We start from the raw sequence: 14,335 nt of genomic DNA, 5'->3' as shown, positions 1-14,335 counted from the left end.
AAAAATTAAGAGCCATTAAAAAATTGATTTAACAAAATAAAGCTGCCCTATTGCTGAAAAAGAATGGATGCATAATTGCTTTCAAAAATTCGGTCAAAGCAAGAAGGAAATAAACAGATTTATTTACAAGATGTGATACAAGTCCCACCTACTATAATCCCATGCTGCTAGATGAGATGGCCATGATAAGCTTGAATGGAGGCTTTTTCTGATTCGCTCCAACTTCTTAGCTGTAATGCGCATGACGGTGAGAAGACAACACAAACTTTGCTCATACAAAACGTCGCAAACTGTAAGAGTTGCGTTGTGTATCATGGGAAGGGAAATATTGAAGTCCTAGCATACATACAGCATACATCACGCACTTTCGGGCCATTTCGTTGTCGCAGAATGTGGAAAAACTTAACCTCAAGGCGCAGCTCTTTAAACAAAGCGTAAAGAGACGGTTTCACCGCTCCACCTGTCAACACGTGTACAAGTTGCATTCGCAACTTCTCCACTGCTAGAAAGTGTTGACTAATCAGCGTTGCGGCTAAATATCACAGGGAAGTCGATGCACTGGTCCTTAGGTCAGCCAGGTAGCATCCGGCCTTATACGGTTTTTTTTTTCTGATTGGGGAAACAGTACAATTCTAAGGAACTTTACGTTTGATGGAAATAGGAGCCGAGTTACCCCACACGACTTCAGGTATGTATTAGTATCCATGTCACTCGCTGAGGCCTGTGGTTGCCCATGACCGCATCACGGACTGCACAACAAGGCTTGGCGACGACCAAAGACTAAACGACATGTGTATACATATAAAAATCAACGTATGCGCCTGCTGGTCACACCTTTGGCCAGGATCTCTACTTCTGTTTTTTGTAATGTCATACTGAACAAGAAAGACATGAGGAAAGAGTAAGTGTAATCCCCAACCTATGAAATATTTGCCTACAATTGTACTAGAAATTTTCTGCCTCATAAAAAAAATGTCTTTAGGGCCTCTAAGCAGCATGAGGTGGTCGTTCTCGTGTATACTGTGCCGTACACCAACTAGTTTTCGCTCGGCATTCACGAGTTTCATGTTGTTTTCCCTATACATCCGTCCGCATCCACAGCAACGTCGGTTACCACAGTTAACCATCACTTTTTTTCTTTCTAGAGCCTTCTTCATCGAGCAACAACCAGCGTTCCCACAAAGGTAGGTATCCACTAGTACTTTCGGCCTCACAACTGAGTGACTTAGCTACGCCACGCATATCCAGAGGACGAAGGCGAAAAAGGTGAAGAGCAAGGCAGTCGGTTCCGGCAGGTAAGAGCTCGAGTGCTGCTCTGATCTCAAGTTGCTCACAGGGCGCGTGTTCCGCACGGCAGCCCTGGTCGTCGCCTTGGCAGGCTCCGGGACACGTGTTGACGCTTCCGGTTTCTGAGGTGCTGGCTCTTCGGTCGATGACCCCTCGCTCCTGCGTAGCAACGGTGTTTTCAGTTAGAATAGAAAATACACAGTTTTCTCGAGGCCAGCAAAATCCTTGGTAAACACCATATTTACTACATTCGTGCGACCAGAAAATACCGACTTGGCACGGTGTTTCGTTTGCAGACTACCTTTATATGTAATATGGTAACTTCTCCGAGGATGGGACACTAAGTGAAAAGATAAAAAAGCCCCTTTTTACGCAAGAAAAGGCTTCAATGGAACATAAAATTTAATGCTTAAAGATGAACATCGTCCAGCACTGCACCCTCTGAAAAAGGGGCGCCCACCGTTGCACGAGGCAAAGGTTTTGGACAGAAGCTGTAATGCGAAGGCAGTAGAGGTGTAGGAAGATTTTCATATATAAAGGAGAGAAAGCGAGTGTATCGGCGATACATATGTGGTGGTCTTTAAGCGGAATTAGTGTATCTTGAACGGTTTTCGTGAACCGACCTTATTTTGGGGGATTCATGCTGCGCATGTCTTTCACCTTCCTTGTAATTTGCTGTCCTAGGCAGCAAATAGTCAGATGAAAGTTAGCGCTGATCCCGTGTCCTTCGTTTTCGTGTCAGTCCTGCGAACGCGCGGAGCGCGAAGACAGGCCCTTTCCCTCTTGTCTTGTTCGAGGTGCTTTCTACGCGTTTATATGCTTGAACAACTGCATTAAATTTGACCCTTGTAATGTAAAACCTGCTGTGCTAACATGTGCTAACAATCTGCTTTCAAACTATGCAACCAAAGTACGGAGAAAGTGCACTGGCTCGATGTTTGAACCCCTGCCTGACATCATCGTCCTTGCATGTTGTGGATGATAGCTTACCACATGATTTCGGCAGTGCATGAGGGTTAGTGAGCGGCTCGGCTACTCTCCGGGCCAGCTAAGGAGGCCGAATTCGTTAAGCGGTTATTTTGTAATTCTCCGTGAACCGACATGTGGTGATTTTTATTCTGTGCCTCGAAATCTCTATGATGAGTGCAAAGTTATGAATAGGGATATAGAGTGCCTAACGGTGGAAACCAGCACGTTGTTAGTTGCTGACTTGTGCAGACCACCGACTAGATACAAGCGGCATTTCCTACAGCATTTAGAAAATGTAATAATCTATTGTATTAATACTAATAAGCAGTTCTTTCTCTTGGGAGATGTAAACATCGACACGTTGGCTGACGACTCTTCTGCGCTCGACTTGATGAATCTCTTATCCTCTTATGGGAGATATAACTGACGATATTATGAATTACCGGCCAATCTCAGTGCTGCCAGTGTTTTCAAAGATTTACGAATTGTTAATCAATAAGCGGCTGTCAAAATATCTAACCAAGTATCATATAACATCACCCTTGCAATATGGTTTTCAGAAAAATAAGACAACTCAGGACGCTCTTCTTGCCGTCAAACAGCAAATAAACTGAAATTTTGAATATCAGCACTTCACCTTACGAATATTTCTCGATATACGCAAAGCTTTTGATTCCGTTGACCACGAAATCTTAGCTATAAAATTAGATTGCTATGGAATTCGAGGCATCACATTGGACCTTATCAAGAGCTACTTATCGTTTCGGCGTCAGTTTGTTAAAATAGACTGTATGTCTTCAAAACAACTTGACATTAAACTAGGTGTTCCGCAAGGTTCGATATTAGGCCCGTTAGTTTTCCTTTTGTATGTGAATGACATTACGGAACTAAAAGAACACCCACAATAACCATGTTTGCAGACAACACTAGTTTATTCTTTACAGGCGGAACACTGCATGACATTGAACAATCGGCCAATATGTATTTAAATGATTTATCCACATGATTGCAACACAACAAACTTCAGTTGAATGCAGTAAAAAAGAAGTACATGATATTTAAGCCAATCAATAAGCATAAAAAATGATTAACTTACAGTACAGAGGACACATCTTAGAACATGTAAGTGTGCAAAAGTTCCTTGGGGTATGGTTTAGTGAAGAGTTGTCTTGGACCCCTCATGTTAATCATCTGCTCTCCAAAGTCGCGAAGTCTGTTGGATGTATTAGAAAAATAGCTTCTCTTCTACTTCTTTGGCTAAAGCAATCACTATATTACTCCCTGTTCTATTCTAAACATTTGTATGGCATTCTGGTCTGGGGAACAACGACAAAAGGGAACTATGATAGGCTACAACTGCTGCAAAAACGTGTCCTCCGAATTTTTGTGAACCACACCGGCCCTATTAAATTGTTGTCAACGCAACCACTTTTTCCCAGATTTGATGTTTTACCAGCATGTAAAGTCTATTTATGGATACTGGCACAGGGAATATATAAAACGAAACTCCACAATGTTTACACACCTGTTTTGGCTCAATGTGACATCCGTAACCCCAAACGCAGAAATAAAAAAGTCAGAACAAATTATGGAAAAAAAGATCTGGAATACCAGGTAATAGACATGTTAAATAACTCTGCTTCTATTTTAGATTTCTGTCTACCCTGAAAAATGTTCAAACGTGAACTGCGGGCAATTTTGTTTTCCGTTGAGATCGTTAAGCAAGAATGATAAATGTAAATTTTCTTTTCAATTGTTGACTTCTATTTACGTTTCTCTGTGATATTTGAGCGAATCTTCAATGTGAATTTCAGAAAAAAACAGTCCACAGTGCTTAAGTACAGCCATGTTGTATAGGATGTATGCGTGTACTATCTGTAACGGAGCTTCTCTTTTTTGTACCAGCTCTCTGCTGTACTGCTGTAGGCTGCTCCGTTTGTTACGGGGCAGAGACCTCGTCAGGCAACCATGCCTTTAGTCTCTGCCACCCGCAGGATGATGTGATTTTCCTGCAAATAAAAACTGACTGACTGACTGTCTGAATCCGTTTCACTGAGCGGGGAGGGGGGGGGGGGGGATAGCAGTTAGAAATGCAGCCACTACCGCAGTTATTTGAAACTGGGAATAATTGTTATCTTGCCTTTGAAGCTTAACTATGTTGACCCGAAATACTTGGAAGGTACTAAACACAAGCAACTTCGTTCGCCCTACAAATGGGCGACGAGAAGAGCAAATCGTAGCATGCAACTGCCGAATCAGCAGCGTAGACAAGAAGCCCACAATGGAGCTTTAATGCGTGCCTGCACCGCCGCACAAGATTTTTAAAAAAGTTATACGTAAAAAATCATCACTTCGCGTGTACACGTTAACAATACTGAAGCGTTGTTTCTTGAGATCAGAGCATCACACTGCACACATATTGCACCGCCTTTCTTTTTTTTTCTTACTCACTAATCGCTGCGTCCTCGCCACCCATCTCTGAAAAAAACGTGATAGGTAACACTTACTGCTTGAGAAGGAAAGGTCTCCAGTATTCACAGCGTTCCCTTTTGGGGCCGAAACCTCTCGTGTAGTTGTTGGGCCGGAGATAGACGAACTCTGGTTTCTCCGCAGTATACTTGGGCCACTCAGCATCCGACAGCGGAATCTTTGGTTTCCTGAAAGACATAAAAACAAACGCTGTGTCTGATGCGCATATTTTCCTCCCTTCGTTGTAAAGGAAAGAAATACATTAGGTGGTAATGTTTGAATTTTTTCTCGTGAACATTGCCGCCTTTTGAGACAAATTATGTTCTCACTGGGCATTACTCTCCTCTGTGACACGATAGGAAAACAATGAGATGACACGAAAATATCTCTAAAAAAACAAAATCACACTTTTGGTCGCTGGTCAGTTCAAGCAGCGGTCACAAATTCTTTTTTTTTAAGCTGATGTACCTTTGAGCATCCACTGACGTATCTGCTACTGCTTAAGGACCCTCGATGTCTTTACTGCGTCCCTTACGCTAGGTCCTAGCCACGAATACCTCGGCATACCTCGAATCAGTACTTCTTATTTTCCAGTAATCACATTACGCGAGCATCAACAACCCACGCACCACCGCTTCTATTCACATACCCATCACGAATGAAGGTAGACCAGATCTCTAAGAGTTCGGCCATGAACGTTTGATCCTCTTGCGAGGCCTTTGTGTTTCTCATCTCGCCGGTGTATTTGCCACTGGGCGAAACAAATCGAGGTTCGCTTTTGAACCACAGAAGAGATCCCATGGTGAGTGGTAGCTCGGAGCCGTGAGCGATGCCGACCCAGTCGGGCCAGAAGCTGTAGGAAGGCTTGTAAGAGAACAGGTACCGGTACGTCTGGACGCCCAGCTCCGCCGCCTTCTCGGCGAAAAGGTTCGTGGCACAGTCAAATGCAGCGTCGCCGATCAGCTTCGACAAAATGTCGATGATGGTCTCATTGTCGTGAGAGACGCCATAATCTCCGAAATAAGCTCGCACAATGTTCTTCCCCATGTTAGTGGGTATGTCGAATGCAAACTTGAGCCCCACCGTTACCGCCAGCCTGTAGTCGAGGTCGAAGAACTCCATGATGTAGGGAACCGCGGCACGAAGCGCGTACACCATGAATGTCCCTTCATCCCTCACAGTTCCGAGGAATATCTCTTTGACGTGTATGTCCATGTTCTTCTCATCCAGCGGGTGGAACGGGAGCATGTCGTCGCCGTACACAGGGAGGAACATCTGACGTGTGACGTTCGTCGCCGCCATTCTCGTCCTGAGCGAGACGTAATCAAGCCGCCTTAAGCAGCCAACGACGTTGCCGATCTGCGCGTCCAGGTTTCGATTCATGTCATAGCAACCTAAAGTGACCGCGACGTTCACGAACTTGGCAATTCCGCTGTAGGAGAGCGCAACGATCATCGTCAGTGGAGTGCCGCTCTGGAGGATCAGCCTTGTGAACAATCCGCGGCTCTGCGGCGAGAGAGCATGCAGTCCGGCGGCGATGGCACCAGCGCTGTGCCCGCTGAGGGTCACGTCGCGCCCGTTGCCACCAAAGTGACGAATGTTGCGCTTCACCCACTTGAGAGCCATGAGCTGGTCCCAGAGGCCCATGTTTCCGGGAAGGGCGGGACGCTCCGCCGAGAGGAACCCATAGAAGTATACGCGGTAATTAAGAGTCACAAAGATAACTTTGGTGCGAGCGACCAAGTCCCGTCCATCGTATATTCGCAGTCCGGAATCACCGAACTGGAAGGCTCCTCCGTACAGAAACACGAGAACTGGAAGCTCAGCGGGGTCGCATGCAGGTTCGTTGGGGCAAGTGCTGGCTGGCCTCCACACGTTGAGGTAGAGGCAGTCTTCGGAGGACGACGAGTAGTTGAGCCTCGCGTCATCGTTGTATCCTTGGTCGGGTTGGAAGCACGGGGCCGGCACTTCTGTCGCGACCAAGGTCCCATTCCACGGCTTAGCTGGTCTCGGTCTCGACAGGCGGAGGTTGCCCACAGGAGGCTGCGCGTACGGTATCCCGAGAAAAGCGTCAACGTCCCCGTGATCTGTTCGTACTCGCTTTCCTTGCACAAGACCCGTGTCAATCCGGACGAGTGGAGAGGCGCCAATGGAGCTTACTAGGAAGGCTGCTGTGACAGAGACACACACATATGCTTGAAAAAATCCGCAAAAGACACGGGACAAAGACATTTTTCATGCGATTCTGGGACTGACGGAGAGAAGACTGCTCGTTGCTGTCTTCTCTCGAACGGTCGTCCGGACACGACCTTCGCTCAACTGAGTGCAACATCGCATCGCCAAAACATCAATAGCGGCGACCTTTCAACGGTCTGCTCCGCAGCCTGCTCCGCTCACTTCCCTAGCGGGTTACGTAACCAAAACCAAGCGAAGCATGTCGAAATCCATTAATTACTTATGCGCAGAGAGCGCGCTTCGTGACTTATGCATGTCGGCGGTGCGGGAAAATTGTCATTTACTGAATAACAACAACGGCCGACCGATCCACGAACAAACAAAAACCTCAGTCGGCCAGTCGCACTGCTGAGAGGTATACTTCGTTTGCTACCACTGAACTTTCTAACTTGTCATGCCATCTGCTACTAGCAAGTTGAAGCAATGTACCAGCATACCGAAGGTCGTTCATGGTTGTGACGCCATACATGCATAGGGAAAATGTGATGAAAAAGGCAGAAAAATATGAAATCAGTATGAAGCTGCTTAAAGAGGACATGAATTATATAAGGTAGTCATTTTAGAGTAACGTATGCCTCTTTTTCTGAGGATGAGTTCAAACGACGTCATTTCAGCGGAGGAATTTAGTTAGCACTGATAGCTAAACAGCAGACCGCCACACTCAGCATAACCTTTCAAGCAATGGTTAAACGGTAATATTTTATTCGTATATAGATTAGTTTTGCACTATTTGAAGTTTCGCGTTCAAAACAAATTTTATCGCTTCTGATTTGAATACCACGCCAATAGTTCTGAACTGAATTGATTGAAGACTGAATTTTTTAGGCGCCCGTTTTAAGTGGATGCTTGCTCTCTGCGTTTCTGGGAATTCTACGCGGTCACCGCAGTCGAAGCGACGTTCATGCAGCCGCAGTTCACTACACTCGCGCCTGCAAACAGCACGTGCACTATCGAGCGCAGTTTCTGTCCCTGCCGTTCCTCAAAAACGCGCCACTGATGCACCGCCAATGCGGTTCGAAGTCACAGAATATTTAATATTCGTGCACTTACCTTTACAAAAGCTGTACAATAACGAGGAAACTTTGACCACGCTTTAAAATTGACTGCTTTGTTAACATTATTCTTCTGCATAAGGTGACAAGATCGTAGCTATTCAAGTTGCCTATTTATTATTATGGGAGCCGCCTCGGTGGTGCAGTGGTTATGGTGCTTGGCTGCTGTCCCGAAAAACCTGGGTTCGATCCTGTCCGCGGCGCTCTCATTTCGATGGAGGCGAAATGTTAGAAGCCTATGTACTGTGCGACGTCAGTCGCGCTGTCATTTACGATGCCAGTGAATCTTAAAGAACACCGAGTGGTTGAAATTATCCGGAGCCCTCCACTACAGCGTCAGTCATAGCCTGAGCTGCTTTGGGACGTTAAACCCCATAAATCAAACCAAACAACATTACGGAATTCTTAAATGATTTCGGTGCCCATTAAAACGATTTCTATTTAAGTAAATACGCCGCAGAAGATGTAGCTCCCGCTTATTAAAAGCGTAGGTACGCTTAGGGCATGAAACATTTTTAGGCGTGCGGAAGTAATCATTCTGCCTACATTCAGAAAAAGCACGCAGCCTGGAAGACTGTATTTTAATTTAACACTGCACCATTATTGAGGCCTGAGGAGAATAGAGCACCATGATGTAGCCAGCCTAGGTGAACTTGGAGAACCTTGCATATAACATCAGCCCCCGATATCCTCCACAGGCACGAAGCAATTTCACGTAGCTAGGCGAATGTCTTTTTAAGTGCGCACTGCTTTAATAACTTCCTTCTCAGCACACGTGATGGGTAATTTTTGGCCAACCAGCAACTGTCGGGAAGGTACACTAAATGTGCCAGCCAAATGTCTGCTTTGTGCTCTGGTGTATCATGAAAGCGAAAAAAGCGGAATTCTAGGAATTTGGTAAGGGTCAAAGCGGCCGTACAAAAATAAGCCTGCTTATATAGCGCGAGCGATTTCTAAGAAGGTTGTCGAATTGTTATGCATTCGTTATGCATTCGTGAGATCGTTATGCATTCGTGAGGTGCATTCGCTTGATGGCACCAAAGATTAGTCAGAAGAACTTATTACAGGGGAGGAAAGGAAGGAGAAGGGGGGGGGGGGTGTACAGATTATAACACAAGAGAAGTTTTCTTGGATTTGGGGGGGGAGGGGGGATGAGGAGCTCGCGAAGTGTAGAAATTAAAGGAATGAACCTCCTTTAGGAGACAACTCCTGAGACGTAATGGGAGAGGAACTTAGAACAAGTTCAGCATGGCACTAGATCTGGCATGATATTCGTAACCATTATTTTTTTTTGTTGTTGTTGAAAACCGAGGAAAGTTTAATCCACTGCAATAAAAAAGTAATAAAATAAGTTTTCGTTTTCGTTTGTCATACCCGGTTCTGAAGTAAGCAGAGAGCATTCCCTGTAGCTGGTCCGCCAGCTGGTGCTCTTCAGGAGTGATCCTCGCTGCGCCAATAGCGAGCCGTTGCTTGGCCTTCTCTGTTACCACATCCGTCAGCTTGGACGGGTCGGCGACGAATTGAAGCGAGCCCAGCATGAAGGGAAGGTCGTCGGCATGTGTCGGACCTCGAGGGTTAGACCAAGGAGACGTGGATGGCACGTGGGCGAAAATGTAAGCGTATGTATCGACCCCTTGTTTGGATGCCTTATCTGCGAAAAATAGCGTGGGACAGTTGAACACAACGTCACCAAACATGTCGTCCATGATCTCCAGCACTTCTTTCTTCTTATGCTTCTCGTCGTAGTCGCCGAAGTAAGCCTTCACGATCTGCCTGCCGGAAGAGATTGGGATCTCAAACATGACCGAAAGCACAACGGTTGTGACGAACCGGTAGTCTTCTTTGACGATGTTCTCGAGAACGGGCGCTGAGCGCCGGATGTTCCGGAACAGGAAATAGCCCTCATTCGCTGCGTGTCCGATGACAAGCTCCTTGGTGTTTAGGTGCTTCCAGGTGTCGTCTGCGAGTGGGTCTTCCGGGAGAAACTCGTCCCCGTGGGTGGGGGTGTAGAACTGGTGCAGAGGCTTCTCCGCGTTGACAGCGTCAATGATCTTGTGCGCTTCCACCTTCTTCATGCAGGCCAGGATGTCCGATGCCTGTTCCATCCAGTCGCGGCTCCTGTCGAAACAGCCAACGGCGCCGGCCACCGCCGAGAGCCTGGCTGCCCTCTTGTGGGAGACGTTAAGGATTGCGAGCGCCGGCGTGCCGCTCTGCATGATGATCCGCTTGAAGAGACCCTTGCTGTGCGGAGAAACAGCGTGCATACCAGCCGACGCGCCACCAGCGCTCTGACCCCATAGCGTCACCTCTTTCGCGTCGCCGCCAAAGTAGCCGATGTTGTCGCGGACCCACTTGAGGACGAGGTTCTGGTCCCAGAGTCCCATGTTTCCAGGCGCTCGGTCATCGCCCACGGACAGAAAACCGAAGATACTGACCCTGTAGTTGAATGTCACGAGGACGATGTCTGCCGTGGGTGCCAAGTTGCTGCCGTCGTACAGGAAGAGCGCCGAGTCGCCCCACTGGAATCCACCGCCGTGGATAAAGACGACGACAGGCAGTTTAGCGTCGCATTTGGGCGACGACGCCGCGCAGTGCTTCGCCGGCCTCCACACGTTGAGGTAAAGGCAGTCCTCGGTGGACGAAGAATAGTTGAACGGCAGCTTGTCAGCCAGGGGCAAGTCCGTCTGGACGCACGGCAGCGGTTTCTTCGTAGCTGTGCGCGTACCCTTCCAGGGCTTAGCGGGCTCCGGCTTCTTGAAGCGCAGGTCTCCCACGGGAGGCGTTGCGTAAGGAATTCCCAAAAACGCGTCCACTTCGCGCTTGTTTACAGTAAGTCTTTCTCCCGAAACAATACCGTTGTCTGTATAAGCCTGCGGAACTTCCCCCGCCGAAGCCCACGCCAAAAGGCAGCTCAAAATGAGCCTGTAACTGGTCACCATGTCTGCAGCAGAACCCTATGCCACCGGGCTGGATGGCGCGTTCTCTTAAAATGCTGTTTGGCGGTGCTATCCCCAGGTGAAGTGACGCCGTTTGTAAGAGGCACTGAACCCTCAGAGAAAGAGCGCCCTTCCTTTCATCTCGCTTGTCCCCCTCCTTCTTCACCTTGCCTCAGTGCCCTACTCCACGTTTCACTGAGAGAAGGGCGCACAAAACCAAGCCAACGAAACAGGGTCAAAACCTTGAACGCCGATCTCCTATCTCCATCCCGCTGTTACCGCGTAGGGACCCCGACGAAGGTTTCCGCACGGTGCCGTATTTCGTGCGGAAGCTCCAATTAGTAGCCGAGGAGACAGCGGAACCGGTCCGCCCTCCTCGCATGGCGTAACAGCGCCGTGATGTTGGTGAGACGGAAGATTAACCTTGCGCGCTTGACGATACTTATCGAATGCCACGACGACCGCAGCATTACTTAGGGGCCAACTGCCCGAGCGGTAGAAAAACGAAGAAAGGGGTGATATTTGCGCACTTTTTTCCATTCAAGATTTCTGAAAGATCTGTACAACATTCTCCTGTCCCAAGACATCTTTATAAATCCTTTGTAGCACGTCGTATTCCTAATGTCAAGCGGCTATAAACGCAAATTCGTTTTTCAAAATTCAGAATGAATAACATTACTTTATAATTTGTTAATCATGACAAAGTGTAGGAAAATGTGTGCCTGACTTCTGCTCAGCTAACAAGCTACATTTTCACGAGAAGAAAGCAAAATACCGTGAGTAGTAATTTAATACTTTGCTATAAACATCTCGCGTTAATTTTTCTTTTATAAATGCTACCCTACACTTATGGTGTGTTGTGGAACTTTAATGTAGAAAGACTTGCAAGAAAATGCCTCCAGGAACCTGGGAATGACCTCGCATCTGAATATCAAATGAGGTAATAACTAACGTAAACTAAATCTGTCATAGTGTTTGTTTATCTAGTAAAGTCCCGCCGCGGTAGCTCTGTCGTTAGGACGCTCGGCTGCTGATCCTGACCGCTGCGACCGCGTTTCTATGGAGGTGAAAATTAATGTGTTTGTGTACATTGCGATATCATTCTACGTTAAAGAACCCCAAGTGGTCGAAATCAATCCGGAGCTCTCCACTACAGCGACCTCATTGCCCACGTTGCCTTGTAACGTTAAACCCCATATTCTATGCCATGCCGTACCATACCATACCATACCATCTTTAGCAGGTACAATTTTTATAGGGGACCACCTGAATGAAATATGCCTTCTGGCACGCTATATGTAAAAAAAAAGTTCGTTTCACTTTGACAGGGTTTCTAGGGTCGATCTAATTGAGTCAAGATATTTTGATGGGGTACCTCGACATCAGGAGGAATCTGTCGTTCTCCGTATTCAACAAGTCAATGCTTGGCTGCACTGACCCAACATCTCTCTGCATCTATAATATTTTTCCCCGAGAACGTGCCAGTCATCCACGAAAAAGCAACATACCCCTAAATTATACATCTGTGCCACAGCGTTAAGCTGGCGCTGCCGTTATCTACAAAGCAGCTGCCGGAATCACTTTCCTTTCTTCCTCTGATACGATTTCACGTGTAAATTTTCCAGAGTCAACTTTTATGTTGCCAGCGAGACTGCGCAGGACCGTCCAGTGCTCAAGGACACACTACAGCCTTGTTTTATTTGAGGCTGCAGAACCCAAAAAAATGTAGGTTTAGTCATCGAATCCTGCTCTGCAGACGTTTAGATAAGATAATGAGGGCATTTTTTCTTCTTTTTTATTTTCATATCTAGGCGTCGATGCTACAAAGGTCACCGCATTGAGGCCTGAAAGTTGGACTGTATGAGGGACAATCAGGAAAGTCAGGGGACAATGCGAGGTCATGCAAAGTTCATTTATGAGCAGTCTGGCGAGGAGGGCTCTAATCCAGCTCCAGTACTCGTGAACGCCGGATCGCCAATCTTCAACTAAACGCGTTTGTTTGCGAAAGAAAGGGAAACAGCGACTACCAAATGGGGAGGACAGTCGCCTCATGAAAGCTGCTACGAGAGTTTGTTTAAAAGGGCAGTGGTTTATATTTCTTCAATTAAAGCCGCATTTTGAAACATGCGTGTTTTTCACTGACGGCAAGCCTTATTTAGGAACGTAAAATTTTATCTTTCAATGGGCAGAAAACGACTGTCAGAAATCTTTCCATATTGAGGCTATTGTGTTCGATTTCTCTCCATAGGAACGTGAGCACTTAGCAATATGAATGAAATGAAATTAGGATTTCACTTCTACCAAACATTCTAATTTACGCCTAGAATGCAAGGTCACTTTTGTCATGTTGAATGCTCAGCTCAAGTTAAAGCCTTATCGAGGAACGCTAACATAACACGGAACCAGAGTGAGGGACTTCTGCAAGGTTAATTCTCTCAACTTCTGTTCCCCTCACCTTCTTGCCAGCTTTTGCAGAAGGGCAGAGCTGATATAATCATTTTTGCGCCTGGTCCAAGTCCTCACTCGTAGCGTTCTTGACCTAAATACTCTTTGCTGAATCGATAAAAAACAAATATGCTACGTCAGGACCACTCAGTGCGCCTCTCCACCTGTTTGAGTTGTAACAAGAAAAGAAGCACCACCGGCCACTTGTTGTCCTGATGTTCGACAAGCCTTCTTAGCTTGTTCTTGAATAGCGCTGCTTCCGTGAATTACAGCCTCCCCTGGTAACAATTACCGTTTGTGCGGCTACAGGTGAAAGCCTAGTAACAAGCTCTATTTGTGTTTATTCTCATACATTCTTGCAGGAAAACTGCCTCGGAGGAGTATATGTTCCAAGATGCGACTGGCAGTCTCGCCAAGCCTTCAACGCAAAGGTATGAGAAGTAAATGGGTTCGTTTGTTTCCTGCGTTTCATGCTGAGGGGTGCCTTGTTAGAATCGTCCTCGAAGTCACTTCATTTGTAGGTTTACTGCATGACGGCCTAGTAATCTTGCTTCTGTTCCGCCTGTTTTATTTTATTCTTATAAAGAATGTGGAGCACATAGCAGTCACTTCTGTAAGCAGGCCTGCTGCGTTGAGCAGCACCACTGGGTTTGTTACAGATAGTTTTATAACTTCCTATAAAGAAAATATAAATTTCAGGCTTCGATTTCAGCACATGCGATTTCCAACATAAAAAGAGAAAAATATTATTTAAGAGCGTTCCACCATTTTGCTATGCGGTAGTTCTGATCTGTAAGGCCACCTTGCCTATAAGCATTAAGGCAATAGCATCATCCTGCAACCATAGTATCTAATATTGCATTTGAGTTCGTCCACTATTGCAATGCTTCCATAACTGGTGCATTTACCGAATACAGAAAGCGCCCTACTCCAATTAAGGAT

At 46.5% G+C, this 14,335-nt stretch overlaps 3 protein-coding genes across 3 annotated transcripts in view; 1 reads left to right on the top strand and 2 right to left on the bottom strand.

Annotated features, from left to right (window-relative positions):
• Positions 1 to 100: 100 nt before the first annotated feature.
• Positions 101 to 11,050, bottom strand: LOC144136374 (acetylcholinesterase-1-like). The gene is made up of 3 exons (XM_077668651.1): positions 9,387 to 11,050; positions 4,764 to 4,913; positions 101 to 1,446 (listed from the first exon to the last, which is right to left on the bottom strand). The coding sequence occupies exons 1-3, from the start codon at positions 10,949 to 10,951 to the stop codon at positions 1,230 to 1,232; spliced, it is 1,932 nt and encodes a 643-aa protein (XP_077524777.1). The 5' UTR covers positions 10,952 to 11,050; the 3' UTR covers positions 101 to 1,229.
• Positions 4,920 to 9,378, bottom strand: LOC144136377 (acetylcholinesterase-like). The gene has a single exon (XM_077668654.1). The coding sequence runs from the start codon at positions 6,955 to 6,957 to the stop codon at positions 5,323 to 5,325; it is 1,635 nt and encodes a 544-aa protein (XP_077524780.1). The 5' UTR covers positions 6,958 to 9,378; the 3' UTR covers positions 4,920 to 5,322.
• Positions 11,051 to 13,592: 2,542 nt separating the features above from the next.
• Positions 13,593 to 14,335, top strand: part of LOC144136369 (acetylcholinesterase-like) — a 52,135-nt gene continuing 51,392 nt past the window's right edge. Inside the window, exons 1-2 of the mRNA XM_077668643.1 lie at positions 13,593 to 13,674; positions 13,756 to 13,824. The gene's annotated coding sequence lies outside the window, so the exon portion shown is untranslated. The remainder of the gene's footprint in view (positions 13,675 to 13,755; positions 13,825 to 14,335) is intronic.

This window comes from Amblyomma americanum, chromosome 6 (genome assembly GCF_052857255.1).
Source record: "Amblyomma americanum isolate KBUSLIRL-KWMA chromosome 6, ASM5285725v1, whole genome shotgun sequence".
Classification (NCBI taxonomy): Eukaryota; Metazoa; Arthropoda; class Arachnida; order Ixodida; family Ixodidae; genus Amblyomma; species Amblyomma americanum.
The sequence above is the reverse complement of the archived record's forward strand: the minus strand, read 5'-3'. Positions and strand labels throughout refer to the sequence as shown.